The sequence below is a fragment of the Bombus terrestris genome, chromosome 1, assembly GCF_910591885.1.
Source record: "Bombus terrestris chromosome 1, iyBomTerr1.2, whole genome shotgun sequence".
Classification (NCBI taxonomy): domain Eukaryota; kingdom Metazoa; phylum Arthropoda; class Insecta; order Hymenoptera; family Apidae; genus Bombus; species Bombus terrestris.
The window spans coordinates 12,873,198-12,900,258 of record NC_063269.1 but is presented as its reverse complement, the minus strand read 5'-3'; the positions used below and the strand labels follow the sequence as shown (position 1 = coordinate 12,900,258).

Sequence of the window (27,061 nt, the reverse complement as noted above, 5' to 3'; positions counted from 1 at the left end):
CTCTTTGCTTCGCATAAATGCATTTCGATAAATGTATTTCAACATGCACGCTTGTTTCCTCCCAATGCAATGCATAACAAATCGTGTCTTTAATAACCGCCTCTCACACGTAAAATAACGAAAGTGTAATTTACTTTTCAAATATGCTATATTTCTTAATTTATCGGATATGCCACGGTATTTCTAACTGTTGTATAAATCTATATAAATCTATCCTTTCCAATGGAAATATATCTATAAAGATTTTAAGGAATAGAAATTATGTAAAATATGAAAGATTTTAAAATATAAAAATTTGATAAACAATGATTTTATTATAAATGATACATGTAGGTTCCGTTGTTTCATACATACATATATGTTATTACAAATATATTCAGACAATAAATGGATATAACATAAATATATTATATTTATATATATTGTTCATATAAGTACAGATCTCTTCAATTTGTTACATCTTAGCCGCAGTTAGTTAACCCTTTCGCTGTTTAATTCGGTAACACTTAACAAATGTTGTTGGCCCTTTTTCAATCGAAATGTGATTCATTTGACGATTGTATAAATTTATAATTGATGAGAGCTTTTATTTTATTATTCGCTATGAAGTTGCTAAAGGCTTTCATTGTAAGAATGTTTTTGATTCGTATAAGTTTCTAGCGAAAGAGTTACGTTATTCGAAGACACGATTGATTATATTTTATCAATTTTAGCGTAAACGGAAGAAGGCACATATAACATGACGAATATGATAGTGTATAGCTCTATCGGTATTTTACATGCATTGAAAACACAATTTCTTTTGTCTACATGTCATATACTAGCTTGTAATCTACATTTATGGAACACAAACATTAAACAAAAAATTGTTCTTCAAATAAAGTGTTGTTTTGAAACTGTCGAGAAAATATTTTTTATTCTTTGTTATCAAAATTCAGGAAAAAGTGATTGCAATGATTTTTTAATAACGTTTTTATGTTAATTGTAATAATCTGAAATGTTGCTGCTCAATCGAGTATTGACATATTACAAGAAGTAAATTGTCTTTCATTATGTTACATAAATATGCTTCAAATAGCAACTGTTGAATGACACATTTATTCACATAACTACCATTTCTTGTTCCTTGTTCAATCTATTATATTTATTTAGATTTATCTTATGAACAAAAACTTTTATACTATCGAGAGGATGGCATTAGTCATTTGCGATTATACTCTATCTTGTATATCTACAATGATTTTATTAAAAAAATAATGTTACTATCAGTGAATTATAAGTAATCCAAAGTTTATTAGAAATAATAATAGAATGTGATATCTTTGAGACCTTCTATAGCTACAAGTTTAAGCTTTTGTAAAACATAATAGCACGATTCAACATTGACAATCGAAGTTGGTGGCTGTAACACAAGACCAGCAAGCATTTCAGCTAATTTCATAAAAATCGAATAACACTGCTAGCTTGTAAAAGATCTAAATCTCTGATTAAGTTTTAATTGCATTTATCGCAAACGAACGATGCCATAATTTTTTTATAGGCAGTCGCAGCGTTCGAAATGAAATATTTCCTAGTAACACTGGTAAATCGATATTTAATCTCTACTCGTTTATACTCTATATTTTGGTATACAACATCACCATCTGTGAAATATAAGTGTATGTTCGTTGACAGTCGAAACTCGAGATCAACCGAGGTTAAATCGGCTTCAGTGTACACTCGAAAACTGGAAACCTAACGAATAACTTCTACAGAATAAATTGTTTTTTTTCTTTCTAATCTACCTTGTACATCGAAAGCATCGCGATATTTTTCGCTCGTGTTCTGAATCATCGCGCGCACGGAGAAACATGAATTTTTTACAATTAACCGGTTAATAATATTTCATTGTTGCTGTAGTTGGTGCCTTTTCTCATTCTATTTTCTTCATATTTCCCTTCCTACGAAATATCTATATCTATACAGTCAGAAAATATTTATCACGTGTATAATCACTCTTTAAGTTTTTATAAAACAATATTTCGAACATTTAATTCGAACTTTCTTTCTTTAATTACGATGTTAAGTTCTGAATTAATTTTTAGAAGTAAATCTTTCAGTAGTTCATTAGTAATCTTATTTTTAGTTTTAAAAAGACTTTCTTTATTGAAGGTAAAGTAAAAAGGTACTTTCTTAAATGACATATTAGTAGAAAAAATTTGAGTGTTCTTAATTTTATACACTGTTTCGTTATTCAATGTCATTATTTCAAATTGAGATATCTTATCGTCTATTAACGTGTTTGACATTTAACTTTTACAATAAAGTGTCATCTATCATTCTATCTGCGATATAACTCGACAAATGATCATATATAGTTAAGAAAAACATTGCTAAAGTTGTCGAAATGATCTGTTCTATTTTTATATCAAAAATTAAAAAAAGACAATTTTAGTTTTGAACCAATTACAAACTACATCCCAGTAGCTGTAAAAAATTCGAGACGTAAAAATAACAAGAATTGCTGAATGAAAACAGTCGAACAATAGAAGGCTTTCAGTTATTGGAAATATCCCAATTTTTAAAAATTGAGATAAAAATTTTGTATTGAATATGAAAGCAAAGACAGAATATTTTTTGCATCTAATATTTAAAAAATCGGCCTCTAATCATAATCTTTCAAGTATTATTTTTATACATATATTGAACATAGTTCTGTTAACATAATTAATCAAAGCAGTCACAAATTGTTCAAGGCATCGATGATAATGTAAAATATCCGTAGAATGTATACAAATATATGATTAAATGATTATTTAATTACTTTGGCCACTAATGTGGGTGACTTTTAAACCTCCTACTTTCCTCGTACCTTCATCTTTTGTTTCCACCTGGAAGACGATGTAAGATCCATCCTAATCGTAAGCTTTTGTTTGGACACATTCGCGGCCAATAATTTTACGAAAATCCGAAAGTAAGTAAGCGTAAATTTCTGCAATTAAGGCAAGAATAAAAATTAGCAATGTTTGCTTTAATATATCTATCATATTTTATATCATTTATCATTATTAATTAAAAATTATTATTTAATTTAATTTATTTCATATTTACTTTAATTTATTATTAATACAAGAAATTTTTGTTTTCTTAGAAACATTAATATTTAACCTTTTTAGTCATGAGAAGGGTATCGGTATTATGGCCGTTAACATTTTATTATACATTTAACAAGTTATGAATTTATTACCCGTTGATTTGTGCTGTACCAAGCATTTCTTCCGGTTTTCTCATTACATCGAGCTTCTACGAGGACCGAATAATATTGAAAACAATAAAATATTCTGTTCGAACACATTTTATTGTGCGCTCTTACGGAAAGTGCACGAAGAGAACGCGTGTTGTACATCGCAATTGGATTCACCAATTCGTTTATTACCTATATTCCAATCGAACTCAACAACACTGAGTAATTTGTTCGTCTTCACTGGTAATAATATCTGCTGGATGAAAACGGTGATATTTCAGCAAAAAAAGGAAATCAGTCTTTTTTTTAGGTCTTTAAAAATGTTATTAATTACAAATAAATCCACGCGCACCCGCCCTCCTTTTTTATAGCCATACTCGATTAGAAACACGTGATACACAAGCCGTATGAAACACGAACCCCTTGGTCGTCGATCGTCTATTCCTCCGTTTACCGTTTTATACTTTTTACAAAAGTATATGACGATTAATCGAATTGATAATCGTTTGCGGAAAGCGTTTAATCGACTTTGTAAACAGTGCGATGCAGCTGAAGCGTTTGCACGATCAAAGAACAATTTACGTTCAATGTTTCTACGTTTAACATCTTTCTTAGTACTGCCAATCAATTTCGCACAAAGCAATACACATATACACTTTCTATTCATTCCACAAATGACAAGTTTCGCTTGGTGAACAATATAATTTATTTTTTTCACCGTAAGTAACGTTCATGAGACTACTTAAGGGCAAATTCTGTAATTGCTCTCACTTTTATCATCGCTTTACACCGATTTCACATGATTTCTTGTTAATTCGAATCGTAAAATGCGCGAGATACCATATATTTGACTTTGAGGTTGAAACACATTAATGAATGCCATGAAGGTGATTAAATTCACTGCTAATAAATTTTTAATGAAAATATAACGTTGCCCTTTTGTTCAAAATGAGTCCTCGGCTTCGTCAGTGTCGATCAATGGCACTCTCTCATAACGAAGCACGGTACTCGTCCCGGATGGCTTAAACTGCTAAAGCGCCATACTTTTGATCTCGTTCTCGTTTGCCTGACCTTGGGACGAGGAGGGTGTGGCCTCTATGAGTCCTTCGTCCTCGCCCTCGACCTCCTGCTTGTCGACGCAGTAACGGCAACGCATCTTCGCATCATCGCCCACCTGCACCGATCGCGTTATAATAACGAGCGTCGTCAGGCTGATGACGAATGAGCCCGATGGCACGATGATGGCGATCAGCAATTCCCTCCGTGTCTTATTCAGGTCAAAACGTGCCACGACTAATAACGAGTTGTTCTGTAACAAATGGCGTTAGAAGCCGCGCGGGAAATATCGGAAGTAGGCACGTTACGTAATTGTTGATTGCTCGTCGTTGGGAATAAATGTGAAATAACGTGTCCACGATCTGCTTCGATTATGATTTTTCAGTTTGAAACGTGGAAATGATATATCGAATGAAGATTGGAATCTTTTCTACTTGTATTTACTGAGGTATAGTTCTAGCTTGAAGCATGTAGAGTTTAAATCTAATGCGGTGTTCTGACTATTTGTAGCTCAACGTATTCCTAAAAATATTTGTAGGAATGCGAGGTTTGTGTGAATGTTAACTGTAACTGAGTTTTGAGTCCTAGGGATAAGTCGAAGTATTGAGTGCTTGGGATTAGGTTGAAAGGAGGGAGCGTAGAGATCCAAGGCTTTAGGTGGACGTGACCGAACGTATCTTGGGAATGTCTGCGTAGTTTTCGTGGACTGAGTGAAATAAACTGCAGAATAGGGAAAGAGATTGTAGGATACATATATATATATATTATATGGAAGATCCATAAAATCTTCTATTGTTCTATCTTGCCACGCATTGGATATCATATTTAAGAATTATTTTTGATCTATATAATTAATCTTATTTGGCGTTAAAATTGATTTCCAACTTTGTTTTATATTTTTGCAATGAAGATTCCTAAATATACATATATTCATTTGTAAATTAGATAGATAGGTAGCATAAATAGTAATTAGTTACATAAAATGATTACATAAACTTTTAATCAAATGTTAATTGATGTATAGAAGCATACACTTGTTGTTAGTGATAAATCGTCCCAGGCGATATTTACTCTCTAATTACCCTATGTTGAAGGGAAACATCAAACATATAATATGTGATTGCTACACATATATATGTATGTGATACATATCTATAAATTTCTCCTGTATACTGAAATACAACTTCGTAATAATACGTGATAAAACGGTAGTTTACGATTTCTTTGATGTATTTTTCATATCCCTTTATTGAAAGGGTGTAAAAAGCATTGAAATGACGTTTTGACAATGCAAAGGCAAAGGCAGATAGAAGAAGAAGATAGAAGATAGAAGAAGGCTGGTTCTTAAAAAATTTAGGATTTAAATTACCAACACGAATGTTTGATGAAAAATAGAACAGCTTCCTCATACAATTTTCTCTCTGTAGGTTTGACTTTCTTATGTTTGCCCTATTTTCTTGTTTCTTCCTCAAAGAAAAACATTATTCTCGGAATAAAGTTTAATTAAACTGAACATATTATTTTTCATAAATCTTGTAAAAGTTTATTTTTTAAGGATACCGAAATAGTTCATTAAATTCCAGGAGTTTCCTAGTGTTATCAAATTTTATATTCTCGAAAATTTCAAAATTGTTTTTTACGATCTTAAAGAAAACTTAATTAAAAGGACAGCAGTACAGCAAAATACCATTAATTACAAAGAGAATTTTGTTCCAAATAAGACATTGATTGATATTAATTTTGAATTTACATTCATATTACCACGTTTCAGTTATTTTCATTAATTAAACATAACATTTCTAAGATATTCGTATAATCTCAAACATTATGTTCAGTGATTTATTCCATATTACTAGTTTCAAAATACGTTAAAATAAATCAACATTTGCGAGATTAGTAATAACGAAATATGCGCGAAACAGAGGTTTACGCTTCTCCATTAAAAATGGATATAACTCGAAGCTTACTTGAACCATGGCGCGGAAGTATGCCGGGAAAAAAAGGAATAATTAAATGCATCGGGCTTCGTTGGACTCTGTAATTTAATTTGTGAAAGTGGAAGACGAGGTTGCCGATCGTTGAGAGCTGCGCGAAACTCTCTGTTACAAAATAATTTCGTTGAAGATCCAATTAAAGGAAACCGAATAACGAGTGCAACGGTAACGTATTCTCTTTTGTGGCAATAAAAAAAGGAGAAATATAAAAATAGTTTGCGTTGTTTAGGATGCAGTTCTACTCGAGTCATTCATTAAACCTTACGTCTTGCATTGAACAAAACAAAACAATTATTACGTAATATTTGTATTCCCATAAATACTCGTAGAAATGTTCAAAGGACGCAACGGTACATTTTCCCTGTTAATCTATACTTGAAAAGTTTAATTGCAAGAAAATTCACAGTAATTCTTGTTCAATGTTGCTTAATGCAATTTTCCATCAGCCAAAAGTTTCATTTCACTTGATGCCGATTCTATCAAAGTTTGAGCGTATTAAAACATACCAGCCGGTGGATGGCTCGATTCAATTAAAAAGTTGATTAGGCGGTGTTGAAAGCACTGGTGTGTTTTTCTAATGAAATTAATCTTCTATACACCATGAGCCTTTGTTTCAAGGCTTTACGAAGCTTTCACGCGGAATATTTACATTAGAAAAGATTTCATGGTGGCAAGAAAACTAATTTCTTACTTTAATAACATGGATACTACTGTAAAATTGAGAAAATTTTCTATAGAATCATTCTTTATACGTTTCTTATATAATTTCTTTCTTGGTTTTAGAGAAGTAAATGTCATGCAGAAACATTAGTTTGAAGCAACAGGTTCTTAAAAGCATTGCTAAGTAAAGACTTATGAAATGGAATGTGTTCAAGAAAGTCGTGTAAAGACACAATATTTTTTTTTTTTTAAAGAAAAATGATTTCATAAGAGGAAATTGAAGAAGCTAATGTTTAAAGAAAATGAGATATTCCAGAAAATAGCATACCTTTATGTAGTAACAGGGGTATCGACTTTGTGCCGTCTGATTATCGCCATCCCGGCCATGAGTAGCGAGAAAATCTTTACATTCTCCTTTCAGGGTGTTGACACAGCCTTCGTAGTTGATATAAAGACGGGAACTATTGTAAATTGTCAGCGATCGTTGTTCCGGCACGTAGACATTCGTAGGATCCACAGGGTATTGTAAGCTCTTTTCATATATATTCAGAAAGCTCGTGAAATTGATACTCGGCTCAGGTACTGGGATCTCCTTTAATAAGGTGCCATTCACGCAATCCTGCGTCCTGCGGAAAAGGAGCCAAAACCTGACTTACTAAACGACGTTCTAAAATGTCGTCACGCATTTTTCCCATTGTGTTTCCACTTCAGAAAATGTGGGAAAAATACTTCCTTTTTTAAGATTGGAAAGTTTCCTAATAAATTTCTTTTAGTAAATTAAAAAGTATGAGCTTGATAATAAATTGCTCGAAAACATTCTTAACATTTTTTACACAGAGTTTCATGTTTGAATAAGTTGGGGAAGAATGCGTATAAAAACGTAATACACGGAGCAGAATAATGTTGGTAGAGACATTTGCAATAACTTCTACATTCAGAAAAAAGTTCTACATTCACAGAGTTTTTTCTATCTAACGTGATGATCTGAAAGAACAATATAAACCATTCGTACTGACATTTACTAATATACATATATGTGTAAGTACAAGCGAGATCACGTGTAAGCTCATCTGTAATCGACAAATCTTTAATATCGACTTATTCGAAATCGAAGCTTCGTGTGAACAAATAACGTTCCACGTGTTATACAAGAATCCATATTCTCTACAAATTCACCTCTTTTCGAATCATATTATCTATTTGTTTGTTTCTAACAAATTCTATTCAAACATGTCATTTTGAATAGAATAATCTTTACACGTATATAATAATCTTTGCATGTTTCACCCAGAAGACAAGTTATTGACTAAATGAAATAGTCTATCCAAGTTGCCTCATTTTCCTCATTGAAACGTTCCTTCGTAAACACATTTCAAAAGAAATTTTGTTTGCTCCGACCGCGAATGCTTGACTACACATCTTTCGGAACGACTGTTTTTATTCGGTGATTCGATGTAAAAATTTTGCCTCATTGTTCCCTAGTTCTTATAGCCGTCGACCGTTTTGGCCCGGCGCCTTTAATGTGGGCGTTCGTAGATATAAAAGACGAGTACAAATGAAGTATCGAAATAAAAGAAGCGGGGAGAAAACACACGAGCCAGAAAAACTGGAAAGATAGGGAATGAATCGGTGGGTAGAGCCGCAGGATCAATGGTTGCCATGGAAATACCCTTATCGGCGTCTTCTAGAGCCAAAGAACTAGGATATATGGAAACTACACGTGTCCATGATAAGTAAATGATACGGAAATACAAAAGTACAGTTACGTACTTAAAGTAATTCACGAAAATATTTGAACATATACCATAGAAAACTCTTATATATAGTATATGTATACTATGCGTGTTATATGAAATATTTTGAAATTTTATCAACGTTTCACTGCAATGCTAATGAAATTTCAGAATTTTTCGTGTAACACTCATAATATATTCATAACAAATCTTTCAAATAGTTGTTCAAATATTCCGATGAGCCACTGTGCATCAAAACCCTTAAGATTTAAGTTTTAAGATCTTTTAGAAACATAGGTCTTCAAATGACACTAATTTAATCGAAAATTTCATATTTACGGATTTGTATAAGATAATTTCGGAAAGCGGCAACCAGTCCTATTGATGCAAATTGTGGTGTGAATATGACGCAATTATCTGCAAGCACAGTTCTAAGAATACGAATTGTAGCATAATTCACGGTAGCAAACATGTTTGTACGAGCTTCGCGACCAAAGAATTTCCATAGGAAGTTTCCAAGATCGTTCTGAGAGCCAATTGAATCGAATATTGACTTGGCAAAGTGCAGCAGATTACCGCTTTATCGTGTAGGGTTGCGATCACCGAGAAATATCGCGACAGACAGCTTTTCGTTAGTCTATTGTATAATTTCTCCTAGTACGTCGAGATTCTTCTTTCCCAAAACTTACGAATCGTCGGCACTAAAAGGAACAAAATGCACGCGACCAAAATACAGAAGAACAAAAGCCTCGAACCGTTTAGCCTCAGGGAGGCATTGATCCCGATGTAATCAAAAACGTCGATCTTCTCTAGCCGACCAACTGCGTTACTCTAGACAGACACACTGAATAATGTATCAACTATTTAGATATTAATTCGATGCATTACAAAAAAAAGTAATATTTACGCGTATTTTATTATTACGAGTATCTATAGATCATGTAGTAAAACGGATAAATAATGAAAATAGTCACCATTCTCTATAACCTTGGTTTATTTTTTTGACCATATATTAGGCAGTATGTTCATGTAAACACTCGATCGAAATCCAAATGCTTTACATTGTATACTTTATATATTTTCGCATATTCAGTTTTTCATACTTAAACTTCTTATAAATACATGTAAACTCCCTAGAGTTCATGTAGGATAGGGATTCTTTTTGTTTTACGGGTAGCACGACAGGCTGTGTTTGACGGACAGAGCGATCTTCCTTTGTTGCACGGACGACCATTTGAAGAAGCACGTGTTCCCCTGACGGATGGACAGAGAGTTACATTAGAGAGACAGACAAGGTTATAGAATAGTTGTTTAAGATTTTAAAGACTGAAGATTTAAGATTTAAAGACTGAAGAAGAAAAATCGGTAGCTCAGGACGTTGAAAATCGATTCTCGATTTTCAGGTAAACATTGCACCAAAGACTTATAATTTTCCGTTTAGATAATCATCGTTATTGATTGTTATAGACGCAAATTAATTGTTGTTCATTTTTGTATTTTATCAAATCACTTCATGATAAAAAATCTCGATTTTCAAACTTCAGAATCGATCCCTGAATTATCCAATTATTGAACCTTATATACATAAACATCATTAATATACATTTCGCCTCGAATACAACTAAGTTCTAAAATTATATTTTGGAATTAAATAAATCGTGTGAAATAACGTAGATGTACATAATATTTCTTTGAAATCGATAATTAAATAGAATTGGAAATGAATGAAATTAATTATTCAATTAAAAATAATTTATTAGGGATGGATGTACTCAGATATCGAATTAATCTAAAGACACAATATACATGCGGAGATGGAAGGACACCGGAGCCTTCCCTTTGGAATTTTGGGAAAGTCCCTTATAGTCCGGTCAAAATAGACATAAAAGTAGTGATCAAAGAACAGAAATTCCAACAGAGCTAAATTTTGGTAGATACCTTGGGCACACCAGTAGAAATAATGTGCCAAAAGTCCCCATTGATTCCATATGTGCTAAAAAAGTTATTCAAGGTCAAAGTCAAAATTTTCGGATTTTTTAAATTTTTCTTGAAAACGATAAGTTTTATCGAAACTGTAGCCCAGACAAAAATTGTAGATCATAAAATTATCTACAAAAATGTTCCACATACTTTTTTCCCTAAGAATCAGCATTCCTAAAATATCGCCATTCTATGTTGAAGGAGTTACATTCTACATGATATGCACACATTTCCACACCACCTATGAGGTAGTGCACTTGGCGCTTTTTTTCCACGATCTGTTATGACGGAGTTTTATGGAAAAATACTGTATTTACTGCATGATGATTAGTGATATTGATATTGTGATATAGGTGATTATTTTAAACTATAGTTCTAATTTATGTTAATATTTTCCTTTCGAAAAAGCGAATTCCTTTTATGATTATCGTTTGAGGAGAAGAGTCAATTTCTTCAAATACTTTAGTGCAATCAATTAAATCCTTTTTTTCAAATAATTTTAATACTGATGTTTTACCCCTTCTGAACATTGTCTTGGTAATTGTCGACGAAACAAATAAATGTTAATTTTGCCGGCTTTTCTGTAACAATAATTCTACTACTATACTTTACTTTCAATCGTATTTTTATAGTTATGTTATCTAAAGCTACATTTTTACTAACATTCTTTAGTTCATACAATGTAAACTGCCAATCATCGCTACTTTCTATAAACTTATAAACTTATAAATTTCCTCCATCGCAGAGTTTACTGCCTCATTTTGAGGACGGCTTACTCCGCCGCCAGTATTAGGTCTTAGAAAAGATTTGTAACAATTGTCATGATACTTAGCCTCAGCAGCAACTAAGTCATACTCAAAATTAATGCGTGCAGTAACAGCTTTTGATACGTTATCAGAGCGATCCTAAGCTACTGTCAAAACGTACTCTTTGAATGAAAGTGTAGCAACGTTATAAATTTTTTGTAGATGATGCAACGATTTTTTTTCAGCCTCTTCATCCGCTTCACCGCCACAAAATAAGCAATATTTTTTAAAACAAAAATCGGATTCACTTACTCGTGCTCTAGTACGAGGTGGACTTACTTTTGATGTACTAGCTTGTCCATCCTCATGTCTTTTGATAGCAGCAATTGAACTTTTTCGGATGTATGATTTTCGGCAATTCGCGTGAACTGTTACAGACTTTTCACTTCTCAGATAATCAACAAATTCATCGCCTCTTTCGATACTTGCATCGATCAAAGTTTTCATTCCACGACTAACTGTAACAGTTTCACCTTCCGTCAAAAGTTTATTGCAAATAAAGCACAATTGTGACATTTTTTAAAAATATTAATGGGTACAAACTGTACTAGTAGACGCTAGCAATAAATACATGTATTCACTCGAAAGGAACGTTCAACACTAAAAGTATTTCATTTAAGCCATTTCAGAAAAGCAGGTGTATGAGCATCGCCACGTGGACAATAGAACTTCAACTTTTAGAATGGCGATATCTTAGGTATGCTGATTCTTAGAAAAAAAGTATGCGGAACATTTTTGTAGATAATTTTATGATCTATAATTTTTGTCTGAGCTATATTTTCGATAAAACTTACCGTTTTCAAGAAAAATAAAAAAAATCCGAAAATTTTTACTTTGACCTTGAATAACTTTTTTAACCCGCATAGAATCAATAGGGATTTTTGGCACTTTATTTCTATAGGTGTACCCAAGGTCTCTACCAAAATTTAGCTCTGTTGGAATTTCTGTTCTTTGATCACTACTTTTATATCTATTTTGACCGGACTAAGTAAGAAAACTGATTTCGCAGAATCCAGGTATCATCCGTATGAACTAGAGACGTTGGCAGTTGTAAACGCCGTTAAACGGTTTCGCCACTATTTACATGGACGAGAATTTCTTGTTGTTACTGATTGCAATTCCTTGAAAGCACCTAATAATAAAGTGAATTTAAATGATAGGGTTACAGGTAGTAGGCTTACTTACAAACTTTTAATTTTAGCGTTATGTATTGAGAAGGTAAACGAATGGCACATGTAGATTTCTTTTCGCGGAATCCCATATATGCAACAATCCCGTGTTCGCGCAATCCCATATTGCATATATGCAATATGACTTAAAAGAATATGTTATTGTTTTGGTTGATGTTTTCACTAAATTTGTATACCTGTATCATGCTCGTGAAATCGATTCTCTTAGTATCATTAAAGCGCTTAAGTCTGCTATATTTTTATTCGGCAGTCCTTGCCGGATAATAGCGGATCAAGGGAGATGTTTTACGGGTAAAGAATTCCAAAATTTCTGTCAAGGTAGACACATTAAACTTCACTTAATAGCAACCGGTGCTAGAAGAGCTAATGGACAGGTAGAGTTTACGTTGAAAAATATGTCCACAACAGTAGAAACGACCGGGCGACTGTAACATCAACCAAATCTCAATCCACAACAGAGACCAGGCCACACATCGAAGGCAAGATGGCATCCAGATATCTACGCATCCTTACTGCGTACCCTCAATAGTCTTAAGGATCCACCAATAAATCTTGGCATTTTCATAGTTAAGGTCCTTCAGACCAAAAACAAGCATCTTCTATTTCCAATGTTCTTTACATTTTTGTTTACTACGAGAAAATACGGGAAAGTTATTTTTCTCACATTCGGTATTTTCCGTTAGCAACTTTCTCTCAAGGGCAGCTAAGACCCTTCCTAGTCCACCAGGGTTCTTGTGCTCCAATCAAAAGCAATGTCTATCGCCCTCGCTTTCGTAAACAAAATTGTCTTTAACGAATCAGCTCATCTCGTGGCCTCAGACACACCCACTCCTAGCTTTCCTCCGTCACAACATCGTCACTAAACTACTCAGTCTCTATCTTTAGAATAGTCGACACCTTTTACCGAGTTTCTACCCTTAGACCGGTCGCGTACTTAACGTATCAGTGTAACTAAGTTTTGCATAAAGTTGTTGGAGTGAATTGTGATTTATGTGTGTTAATTCGGTATATATTCCATTGTGATTGCTGAATTCATAATAAAGTTTAATAAAAGCAAATTTGATAGTTGCAACTCAGCTATTTTATTCTATCATCCAACCCTCAACTTTACGTGACATTTTGGCGATCCTGCCAAGATAGTGAAAAGTGCTCGTTGAGAAAACAAGACGTCCAACCTACGGAAAAAGGAACAACTTGGACGACGGTCATCTCTAACGACAAATCCATTATCAATGAATCCGGAAGAAACCTGCAAAGCATAAAGCATATACGAAAGCTAACAAATCAAGGTAAACGCTGGATTCATTTTCTACATATAGAGATAGGCGACCTAGCTTTGAACAAGACTCGGAAGAAGAGTTAGAAATGTTTAGAAGGATGTCGAAAGATAGAGCATCCACCGATAGAGACTATGACAAACTGTCATAAATTATCGAAATGATAAACAAACTACGAGAAGAAAACGCGCAAACGCAAATACGCATGGACATTATGGCCAAACAAGCAAGCGGAGAGGGTCAAACCCTCGATAAAGAAATCGGACTTCTAAGAAAAACAATTGCCGAAATGAAGTTAGGAATTGGAAGTCAGGAAACTATTAAGGAAGCGACTAGTGGGAGTTGTCAGGATAGTTTAGTTCCTAATAGTTTGAACAAAAGCTTAGAGAAAAAAGACGTTACTGTAGAAAATGAAAACATGGTTTTGAAAGAATTTTCAAAAGAATTGCAGTTTAATGTAGAAAATTCTTATAAAAAGAAAGTATCAATTGACACCGATTCACAGGATTATATTTTCATTAAAACGGACTTAATGTTTGATGCCAATAGCTTGGCAGAACACCAGAAACAGTCTTTGAAACGAAGGAAAGAAGATATTGCAGCATTGTATAATGATTTGTCACAATCTTCGTCACAAGATACTCAAAATTTACAAGAATGGTTTGACAAAAAAAGTAAAAGTTTAGGAGAAGCAGAGAAAGATCATAACAAGAAGGATAATATTTCAATAAGAAATATTTTGGACGATGATGCAAATAAAGAAAACAAAATTGAAATGAAATAATTAGAAGCAGTTAGTAAATCAACTGCTGAAAATGATACAAAATCAACAGACCACGTTAAACAAAATATATCATTAGAATCCGTACAAAAAGCAAAAGATAATGCTTACAGTAATGAAAATTTGCTTATAGAAGAAGACCAAATGATGACAGCGAAAAATGCTTGTGACAATGCAGAACCAAAAACTTCAGTAGATCTTATGTCGAGAGATTTAGATGCTAATAAACAAGAGAAGTCTTTAGAAAATAAAGACGACAAAAATCTATCTCCATCTATGTTAGATAGTAGTAAACGGTGCAATCTTTATAATGTTGCTGTAAAGCCTGCTACTTCGCCAAAATTTGAAGAAATTGTTTACAATCAACCAAGACAGTTAAACACAAATAAAATTTTGCGAAGCGCTTTAAGGACGAAATTAATCGAAGATAAGTCTGAAATAATTAATAAACAGAAAGCATCGGAAAATGTTGAAAATAAATTGACCAAAGAAAAAATCCGACATATATACATGCGACTGTTTGCTTTCTGACGTCTTAATTACGTCACCAGACAGTTCTCTAACTTATTCGAACTAATTTGAAGCCGTTACACGAGTCTCTCCTCGGATTTGCGTTCGAGATCTTAGTTGTCACGGAATGACGTCACTAAAGAGTATCGACCAAACGAATGGCACAAGGGTATGCAACAGTTTGATTCATTGTTACTTGACCTCAAAATTACTCATTCATTACAGCTTTTTCATATCTATATAGTTTATCCGAGAAACGATTTAAATTTAATTCAATTTTTCATTATGGTTTATACTGTTCTGTTGAATAACTTCATTCAGGTTTTTTATATGAGAAAGAAAATTTCTTACATAAATATGTGGAAATGGTAAATATATAAATAGAAAAATTGATAAAATATTAGCATTTTATAAAAGAGACCGAAAAGTAACATCATCACGTTTTAAAATTTGTTCGTAAGTCTAGTAGCCATTTATTGTTACTCTGTACATCAGAGCAAGCTAATAAGATCATGGCGGAAGATATCAGTTAAAATATATTTAACGATAGTAATTTAATTTAATTGTTATTTCAATAATCTCGCCACATAAATGATTATTTTTGGGATATAAAACTCGTTCATTCTCAAAACTGTTTCACTGTTGCTATACGATATTTTTCACAAAAGGGAAAACCAATTATAAAATAATTGTACTTCAAAATACCCAAGTGAAAGAAAGATATTATTACTGTATTTTACAAAGCACAACAACTTCTATTTTCATTAGAAATAAAAGTTTCAACTTCCATCGTTTAATTAATAGTGAATAATAATCGTTGATAAATATTTACCTTACTTCGTTGGCTTCTTTGTTCACCACCAAACAGCTAGCAATGATACTTCCATTTCGATCGTCCCAAAATTCTTCAGGTGTAGTTAATCTGACGCCAAGCAGATTTCCATTTGCTTTGTTAAGGGCTAGGCCGCGTTCGCATTTTGCAGTGATGACGTCGTCATCCTGCATAAGGAACACGTTTACGTCTGACGTGGCAATATTCGGGCAATAACGATCGCAATTGAAGCGGCTTTTGATTTTCGTGCATCTCGAGTTCTGACAGCTGAAGAAGCCATTCAGCTTCATGTTGTCCTTCTCGCTGTCCACAACAATGCCGTCAGGCTTGTGATGGCACAACATCAACTCACTTATGTTGACACAGTGGCCAAGGCTGCAGTTGAACACCCCCGAAAGTACGCTACACTCGCTGCCATTGTTGCAGTTGTATTTTTTCAGAGACGCCACGTTAACCTGGAGCAGGAGAATGCTTCGATTTCAGTAATTAGAATAATTTGAGTAAAAAGAAAAAGAAGAAAGTAGATTACTAGATTATTTAATAGATAGATTTTGATTTGTTAGGTTGACGCATAATGATGGTAAAAAATGTTGAGGTTTTGAGCATATGTAGGTTTTTTGAAGAACCGTATATTTAAGTAGAATAATTTTCATATAATTTTATCTAATGTATGGAAATTATCAGTTTTGGACTCATGAAATTCTTTCAATTCTCTTCAGTAAGAGAGATGTGTTATGTGAACATTTTAATAAAGCGTAATAATGTATATTAAATAATAAAGTTCTAACCCTATTGTAGTTTTTATAATTGCACTCCATAATATTCGACATCTCTAATAGCTAATACTAGGTGAAATTTAAGGAATGCTGTCTTTCTGCTGATTTCAATTCTCAGAGAAGACTACATTCAACTTAATAATTTGTTTAAAGTTGCAATACAGAAATTGTTCATCGATTCACCTGGGGTATTGACGGATTTGGCATCATCGATTAGTTAGCTTGTCGTCACATCAAACTTTGGAAAAAACGATTCGTTGCTCGTTTTAAAAATATAAAATTCACACAACCCATTTCTCTCTATTTTCACAATTCCCTTGAGAGTTGTTTATATTCCACCGTCTGACGTGCGTTCCCCATGGATAAAAATTCAGTATGATTGACGTCCAGTTCTAGATTAGCTTCATTACCTTTCGTCATGCTCGAAACAAGCTGTTCGATAAATGAGACAAATTTTTTCGTACGCAAAAAGCTACATTTGTGTAAAAACAGAAAACGGAGCAAATCTTTATTACTTTTACTGCCTTTTAATGTAACATTCGACTAAAATATCTACTATCGTGTTATATAACAAAATAATTACGAACTAATGAAAAGCTAAATTTTATTTTCATTTTTTATATTTTCAAAAATAATGAAACAAACTTCTGAAACGGTCTATTTTAAATCACGATGTGTGAGGTTAAAATGATCGATAAAAGGTGTGGCAGGCGAGTAGAACACGCCATTAGAAAGTAATTCAAGACGACGAACCCGATCGAAAGCGTTACGTAGCAGGTAACGAGGTTAGCGCATCGAAGTAACCGGCCGGCGGACTATGTTCATTACATTAGCATAACTCGGTAATATCGTTTATGCCTCGCTGGCATGGGACCTTGGTTTTGTTAAAAAACTTCCGCCAGAAAAACGAGTGATACGTTACATTTCACATATACACGACCAAGAATTTTAAGTAAATTGACTTTCGAATCATCATAACAATTTCATCTGTTATTTACGCTCTATACCACATTTTCTCTTTTTATGCTTTTATCCGCTAGAATGATCTTTTCAGGAAACAATTTTTTTAAATGGCTAGCTGGCTTTCGAGTATATTAACGGAAGTTCCGATCGTAAAATAGCGCGAGACTTGCGTTAAAACGCCCTCTTTCTGTATCTCGGAGCCTTTTGCCGATGTAATCGGATTTTTCTCATTTAATTTGGTTAAAACAATGTTCATTGAGCTAGTTCTAGTCGGGTTAATTAAAAACGTGGCTCGCCTTTGAAGAGTTATCGATTTTTCCTGACCGGGAAGCACAAAAATTCTGAGAAATAATATTTTCAAATGTTCATTCATAAATCATTGTACATTACATACAGGATATCAAATCGATTGGTCGAACAATAAGCGCCAAGTGGTGCTGAAGCGAAATCGACTTTGAAGTTGACAAGGGAGGAAATAAAATTCTAGAAGCCGAGCCACTGATAATAGCGATCTTCGCGGGCAATTACGATGGCGCCAGTTTAGGGTTTTTGTCGTCTGCAATTTAATCATTTCCGGTTTATCTATGGAATGACGTACAAGACAGGGGCGGAATCGTGTTGTGTTCGGCATGAGATATAAAGTAATTATTATCTCATAATTATCACGAGCGAAATAATCAATGCAAAGAGTTAGAAAATAAGAATGTGACGTTGAAGAAACATCTGGCGAGAGGATCGAGAGTATCATTTTCAATAAGAAGCATCGATTCTTGGTTATCAAGATAATGGAAAATTGTTGTTCATGGTGAAATCTATTCTTCTGCTTATCACTTAACAATTTCTTCCTAATCCATGAAACTTATTCTTCCGCACGATCTCGAAAGACGCGTAATTTTAAAGTTATTCAGATCAATTTATTCCGCGTTGCATCCCCTTCAAGAGTGGAACAGCATGCAACCTGTCACAGAAAGCCATTGGCCTGTTCGGAACATTATACCTTTAGGAGAAGTATTCTAGATATTATTATACGTGGCGACATTATTATATATATATATAATACGTGGATGATCGTGCGGGAAAACTAATATTGACGTGAAAAATTGGGAACCATTTGACGATGCTTGCGTATGTAGATTTACCTTATGCGCTGTTTACGTCCTAAGGAATATAGAACGTATTTCAGTAACTCAATTTTACGTGAATTTAAGTTATCGCAGATTTAAAACGCTGTTCGTGAATTGTTTCACGATTTCTAGTCGATCTTATAAAATTTATCGTGCATAGAAGATTTAGGTACATTGTAAAGAATATATGTACACATGTTCTTCGTAAAGCTAAATAAAAGTGGCTATAGAAATATCTAATTACAAAGCTCAACTGGATGGAATTGTTAATAATTTTTCAACTGCATATGGAGTTCTTATCTGCACAATTTTTACTGCAAGTAATTTGTGATATGATGCGAGTTACAGGAGCGTGTGAGCTGGTCGTAAAATGTGTCCGGCTATATACGATCTTATTTCCCTTGCTTGCTTATTCCGCAGAGTTTAAACTATCATCAGTTTCTTGTCGAATATGATTAAAATTTTTCTGCTGTATGGAATATGAATATCTTTTTGCATGAAAAATATCGAAATAAATTTATCTCAAGAATATTAAAAAATAAAAACAAAAATTTTATAAAAATTTACATAAAACGTACAACGGCTTTTTTATGCTTTATTTTATGAAAGATATAAAATCATTCTATATGATGCAGAAACCTTTTTTCATTTTTTATATAACGAAAGTGAGAAAACAATTATAGATATTTATTACGTCAACCAGTGATATAAAATACAATGATCCATTAAGAGCTAACGCTATGCTAACGTGACATTTCTTTTTTTTTCAGTCCATTTATATTATTAAATTCTACTTTATCACATTATAGTTATAAAGAATAATGTCAAGAACTTTTTTTTTAATAAGAATATCTTTTGCGTTACTATTTCTTTTCTTATCCAGGTTTTATAATTTCATAGCGTTGAGACTATGATCGTAACATTTTTCTTTAAAACATAAATGAAAATATTCTTTGTGTCTCTAATTTGTATAGTGAATTTCTATAGAATGTCTATTAAGGTAATACATTTTTATACTTTAGCAAAATAATATATAAGTTGTTTTATTCATGTCTTTCAGTACGTGAGTACGTGAATACGTGATTTTCCGATATTGTTTCAATGTTTTGCCCTTAATGGATTAAATTTGGTTCATCGAATATTAAAATATAAGTAACGAACCTGTGGACAGGATATGCTGCTGAAATTAGTGCAATTTTCGAAAACGATGTCGGTTCCGTTCCTTCTTACTGTTGCGTGGATTTGAGGACAAAATCCTGTGGTTCTCGTCAAGCACCACTCCCCGCAACTTGCCCAGCCGCAATTATTGGCTAAGGTGGTATTAATGGTTTGGCACATGACTGGATCCGGATCAATCCCAGCGTTAAAGACCCTGGAAATTAATTGCGTCGCGTTCGTTAATATTTTGCTGCGAGCGGTTTGGTTTTTGCATGATGCGATACGATATACCGAGTACAAAAGCCGACGAATTTGTTGATATAGCATTATTATTGATCGCTCTCGTTTATAAAATTACAAGTGATTCAAGGATATTTTTAAAATGCGAATAGACGTCAAAAGCAGATACAAGTAACTATATATATATATATATATAAAAAGAAAGAAGAAAAAGAAAAATAAGACGTCTACATGACTTATAGTTCATAACAACCGAAAAGATTCTAAGAAACCTTACGCGATTTAAGATTTGACCTTTAACCTATAGAGTTCCAAAGATCATACACTTATCGATGTTTCTCGAATTGAATCTACACCAGTGTCTACACTATTGTGTAGATGGAATCATTATATTCGCTACCGTATTATCGCGTAACAGATTATTCTTCCAAATTACACTGACCATCGCTACATACACTCTATAACTCATAAATATCCAGACATTCTGATGGTTATTGATTGAATGGTTAGTAATATCTGAGGTAATTTTCCGTGTAGGACAAATGTAAAATTATTAACGCTCTATAATATCATGAAATTTACGATTGTATTGTACATTTACGTTCTTTAAATCTTCATTTTCTACTTATCTCTGTTCCTTTTGCAAAATTAAAGCAATAGTATAAGTAAAATTTTTAAATTCGCAATTTGTTACTCGACAATTTACCGATATTAGTAAAATTAATAGATAAATTATTTTGTAAAGAGATACAAGCAATCTATTTATGACAATTACTAATTCATTATTTCTAATTTGAAATAAAAAGGCTGTAATGAATAGTAATTTCTTTTCTCATAAACAACATTCCTGGTATAGAGAGTTAAAGTTGGGGTCATAGAGTGCAAGTTATAGATCTCCTCTAGGAAATTAAGGCCGGCGGAGTCGTAACTTAATTACTACCGACCTTGGTCAATTAATCGATGCAGCCTTGTCGTTTACCTGTGGGCCGGCATATAGATTGCCACGCTCAGATAAACCAATGCCACGCAGCTGGTGACATTGGTGAACTGACAGAAACAGATAATTCCGCATATCCTGCGATCCTGTTCCGGTATCAGGCGACGTTTGTGCTTCCGACCCATCGCGAGCAGCCAATCAAATCTTCTTTTCTTTCGTGAAACCGTGCTCCAACAGTAATTTCTGAACGGATTAACCTAAAGTCTTTTCTCATCAACTTCGGATCCGCTTCGAGCCGGATAATTTCTCGGCTTGCTCGGCACAAATCGTTTCTTGATAGAAAGAAACTCTATTTATCATCGGCACATGTTTTATCACAGTTCACCGAGACAAGCAATGTTCGTGAAGCTTTGAAGAACGCCTGTTTATACTAGTTTTCTGGAAAAGAAACGCGATCGGTTAACGTGACTTTTATTTATTCGAATCTTTCAGTGATGATGAATAAATAGATTGACATTTGAGGAATAGAATTTTGTAAAGAATTTTATTCCGATATTTATAATCGATGTATCAAAAGTAAAGTGACACAAATGACAAAATTTTTTACTTTTCTGTAGCATCTTATCTTACTTGAAATTTATGATTGAAGAGTTGGAAGGAAAAGCGAGGAATATGAAGTGACAAACTCTTTTAAAAGAAGACGGATGATGAAGTTAAATTTTAGTAGAAAAGATCGAACAATTATTCGACCGATCGTTGATTGATACGAATTTCTGCACAAAAGATATGAATAGATTGAAGATTGAGGAATAGACGCCTTTTTAATTGAGAATTAAAGCGATAGGAGTGACAGAATCTTTAATTTGAGAAAGCGTTTGAATGAAGTGAAACTTTAATAAAACAAAATTGTACGCTTTCGATTACTATACGTACTAATAAATAGATTTATATTGCGGTGTATGAATGAGATGGTGAGTTGATGGTGAGTGACGTATAAAGGAAAAAACGTTAAATTGTAGACTTTATAGAAGATATATAGAACAAGAACCTCTAATTAAAGGCGATCTTATGTCTCGTTCTCTGTACTTACATCGCTCTTTTATCACAAAAATAGTAAGAGTCGAAAAGACGAGTTAAAAATGTTCTAAGGGCTTTCTATGGTTTATAAAATTGATGCAATTCTATGAATACTATCTATTTTGCCGATAAATTAACTACATAGACGGTATATTACCATGTTCAAAGACACATTTTTTATTTAAAAAGACTTTATAAAAATTTTATTTTCACTAAACACACTTATACTATTTTTCTCGCCAAGTTTCTCTATTGAAGAGAGTTTTATTACAATTTACTGAAATATTGACTTATTAGCGCCATCGATTTTTATTCCCCGTAAATCGAGGAACCGAGGTAGTTATTTGCACCGATTGGTTTTGTTACTTCCACGTGGAAACAAACGGTGGAGAACGTTTTAAGAATATAATTTAATTTACGATTCCGACAGCCATGAAATTTTCTCGAAGGAAGTTACCACAGCTGTTGAATTTTCCAGGCTTGAGTCCGCTTCACAACAGGTGTCTCGATAGCTCGCCGGTTGAGTTCAAACATTCTTCTCGAGAATACGGGCCGCGTTTCATCGATCCTAGAGTTCCCGGCGCGCTGGCAAGAATTCTACGTAACCGAGTCAGACATATGTATTCGAAACTGTTTACCTTCTCTCAGATATCAGGTTCCTAAATAAACCGATCGATTCAGCGTTCGAAAGTATATTCCACACGAAATACAAAAAATTTGACCTTGATTAAGATATCACCAGAAGTATGAAAGGTCGCGCGGAACATTGATTTTCTGGTTATGTAAAGTGGTTGATTTTACATAAGGTCCCAAGACTGACATGCGAGCAAATAATGGCTCAACCCGCGAATATTACTCATTCGACCAATCGTTGCTCGAGTTGAAATCGCCACGAAATTCAAGCCCGCTCGACTGTGAAATACTCCATTGAAAAGGGAAAGTTCACGGAGTTTCGAATCGCCTTTCTAGAACAGATACAAAGGTCGGAAACTTCCTATCGATTCACTCTGTTGGAAGCTCTCTTCTAGGCATTTAGCCTTACAAGCGGTCTCTCGTTAAGGAATCATATCGCGATGGTCTGGTAGCCTTTCAGAAAATCGATTTTTGACTCATCGTTCCTGCGAATCCTCGTAATATCCAAGAAGTCTTGGAAATTATCGAGTCGATTCACAGAAAGGAAGGTTAAAAGTGCGTCGTTAAATGATTAATAGATTTTAACGAGAAATACTTATGAATTCGTGAAGTAGAACATGTAAAAAGATATTTTATTTTATAAATTCCATAACGTCGAATAAAACAATTTGACTTTTAACGAATGTATACGTTCTGTACTAAGATTATACTTCTGGAACGGTCGTAAACGATTATCGATCACTTTTTATCTTCAACTCTGATAGTTTTAGTCTCTTTCCCTAGATTTTTCCCATCGCCTTTTTTGCTTCATGCTATTCGCGTACCAAGCTTAACGCAGTTAAAGCAATTACCGGGTTTTAACTTCGTTATGTGTATCGCTAGTGTAAACAGGTGCACTCCACCGGATGACGTGCAATTAGATACTCGTAATCCCATTATTGCGTAAGAGACGATCGCTTAACGACCATAGGAAAATAATACATATCGATTCTGGGAAACTTTCAAGCTTGAATAAACAGGTCCGTTGTAGGGTATCTTGAAAGTTCTCACGACAAGACGATTCAACGATGGTTAAGTTGACATCAAAGAGAATTCAAGGAGTAGACGAATCGATGTTAGCATACGAATACCATGATATATTTGCTATGCTAAATATAGTGCGTTATCGACGATCTAACGTAACGGTGGTATTTAAAAAATTTTCTGGAAGTAGTATATTGAATCCTGAGATTTGAAAAATTCTAGATATAAATATCTAACAACGATGATATAACTAATTCCGAAATGTTTTATTTTGGATTTCGGAATTTGAGAAATAAATTTTAATCACAGAAAAATCCCAAATATTAATGTAGATGTTTAATAATGATGATTTAACTAATTCCAAAATGTTCCATTTTCTAAAACAATAAAAGGTAGGTTTAAGTGAGTTTGTTATTAAATAATTGTTGTTAAATAATTGTTATTAATTAGTTAATATCTGGTTTGCAATTCTTAAGCGTTTGAGATTTACGTTCTTTTAACGCAAGAGCGTTTACTTGGCTGAAAATGATCGACATAAATCAATGATAAAATCTTAAGTTGTGGGTATAGTTCTAATATTATAGTTCGAATGAAGATCGCGGGAGTAACGCGAAACTTTAAACCTTCGCTACGAAATACGTACGCGATTTCCATTGTATCAACTTTGAATATTACAAAACTTTTATGCACAGCGACACATCCTCCAAACAACGTTGTACGAACACATCTTCTACCTTCAAGTCTATCGAGACTTGCACTAAATGTCAAATATCTTCGATCACGTACAATTTGCTAAATATCACTTCCTTTCTCACTTTAAAAAGTCAGTTATACTCCATTCTCCCTAATATAACTTTTTCAAACATAAAACTTTCGGAACAATCTAAATTACAATAATTTCGATCAAACATGAGTCAACCAACATCAAACATGATTTATAAAATATTTAAATTTTACCTGAAATCTTGAAATCGTGGCAGATGCATAAACAAAAATTTCGATTGAAATGCACGAGGCTCAACGAGATTCACCGAAAAAAATTCACTCGAGTTTTACGGAGTTCTGGAACGCAATCACACACGGCGATATCGCAGGGATCCTCGATATGTATCGATAGAAGCGAGATTCGCTTGCGGCGAAAGGTCTGGTCGATGTGATTTCGAAACGGTCGCGATAAAAAGACCGGTCAATAACGACACGAGCTACTCGAGTTTTCATTTCCATCCATCTTTCTCGATGTCATTGCTTCCCGCGGTGCGTTGACATCTGCGAGGAGAACAAGAAATCTCCTCCAGTTTATACTGCGTCGAACGACCGCGAGGTACCTACGCAATCTACACGACTATTTGAAAACAAGGCTGGTCGTCGAGTATATGGCTCGCAAGCTCTCCCATACCGAGCTTGCGCCCTGAAGCACCGTTACGGCTCTGCGTTTATGGGGCCTCGCCGGTGTTCCTTTATATTATGAGAGCGGCTGACAGAACGCCCGAGGCGCTCGAATCTTCCCTACGTTCCTCGAAATCTACCTATGACTGTTTTGCCCTCGAATGCGAATACGCGTTTGCGACTTCCCCTGTAAAAGCTGATTAATTAGTGAGGGTCAAGTCAATGCTGACCTCCGCTTCTTTCATGCTGACTCATGGTTTGTTGGACATTACGTTTCGTTGATTAAACAGTTTTCGAACGTTCTGTGGGGAGGGTGGCGATGTTGCGTTTTTGGTAGATTGGAACTGACTGTTCGTTAAACTATTGGTATTATAAATTTACGTTTTAGCTGGTATTGTCGCTTTGCATTTATTCATAGGTATATATAGTGGTTACTTGGTGTGTAATGTATATCATGATTTATTTTACTATACTCATAACCTCCATATCTTATCAGTATTGCAGAACATTGTTTTGATCACGCAGATGTTGAAAATATTGAGATTCCAATTTGAAAAGCTTCTCTTAGAAACTTCTTAATCTGTTTATACGTGATTTAATATTCATATCATAAATTAACCTGTTGCTAATTTTCACGATCGTCACATTACAGATCGTATTATCAGGTACATTATTTTATGGTATCGATTTGACAGGTTTAATTTTAGCCTTTAAACTACTATGTTACGTGAAGAAATTCCTTGTACTTGTTAATAATGATTTATTATTAATATATAGATAATATTTCCTACTAACAAAAGTCGGAATATTCTTCAATTAGAAAACATAAACGTATCCAATTACGAACTTTTGATCATCTTGATTAATTCTGTTCTATAGGACAGTTCTATAGGACTTAGTAATAACATACATATACAATTTCCATCTCAGCCCCATAGGATCTCGAGTAATTGCAAAATTGCATTGTTTCGTGTACCTGTAGTTCCCTCTTGTTAGTAAATTTCTCGCTCTTTGATGTAATTACATAATGTATTAAACAATTCGAAAATTTTCCCACTACCAAGCATAATAGTCTTACCACGGTTTGAATAGTTTAATGCAGCACAAATATTTGACGAACGATCTGGGAGCTTTAAGAGGCATCATTTTGATGTAAACATATTGAATCTCGTTAAGCAAATTTCCTTGTGTAACGCTTGATTAAACCGGAGTATTAAAAAAGATTAGAAAAGAAGGCTGAAAACATAAAAATCGCGCGTAAACTTTATATTATTGAAAGCTCTGATGCACATCGTAATTACTTTTCATATTATTAAAGTTTGCTTTTATTTAGTAGTTCTGTTATAAAAAAATAAACTTCTCGTTAATTCAACATTTTGTTACAGTGATTCAATATTTTCGAACGCTTAGTAAGGATTAAGCGCGGTATACATACTGGAGCTTAAAAGCTTTTCAAAGGATTGCTATCGTTACATAAAGTATAGTCGCAAATAAAATCGTAAACAAATGAAACTCGAATACAGAGTATATCGTTTCATATCGAAAAAGACATTTCGTGTACGCGGAGGTATTTTATGGCAAAATATTCATTATCTTCCGCGATTATGATTTATTAAAATATTTTACCAATGAAAGAAATTCATTTATTCATGAAAATTAAAATGGAAATTTAGCAAGAAAGAGAAATTTTAAATTCTATGAA

At 33.7% G+C, this 27,061-nt stretch overlaps 1 protein-coding gene across 2 annotated transcripts; it reads right to left on the bottom strand.

Moving 5' to 3' along the window:
- Positions 1-294: 294 nt before the first annotated feature.
- LOC100642275 lies at positions 295-27,010 on the bottom strand. 2 transcript variants are annotated; one of them, XM_048409267.1, is made up of 6 exons: positions 24,931-27,010; positions 21,283-21,678; positions 20,067-20,277; positions 16,043-16,497; positions 7,262-7,559; positions 295-4,532 (listed from the first exon to the last, which is right to left on the bottom strand). In XM_048409267.1, the coding sequence occupies exons 2-6, from the start codon at positions 21,423-21,425 to the stop codon at positions 4,254-4,256; spliced, it is 1,386 nt and encodes a 461-aa protein (XP_048265224.1). In that variant the 5' UTR covers positions 21,426-21,678; positions 24,931-27,010; the 3' UTR covers positions 295-4,253. The 2 variants fall into 2 exon arrangements, with proteins under 2 accessions (XP_048265224.1, XP_048265226.1); XM_048409269.1 differs by lacking the exon at positions 24,931-27,010 and having other exon boundaries at positions 21,248-21,370.
- Positions 27,011-27,061: the final 51 nt, after the last annotated feature.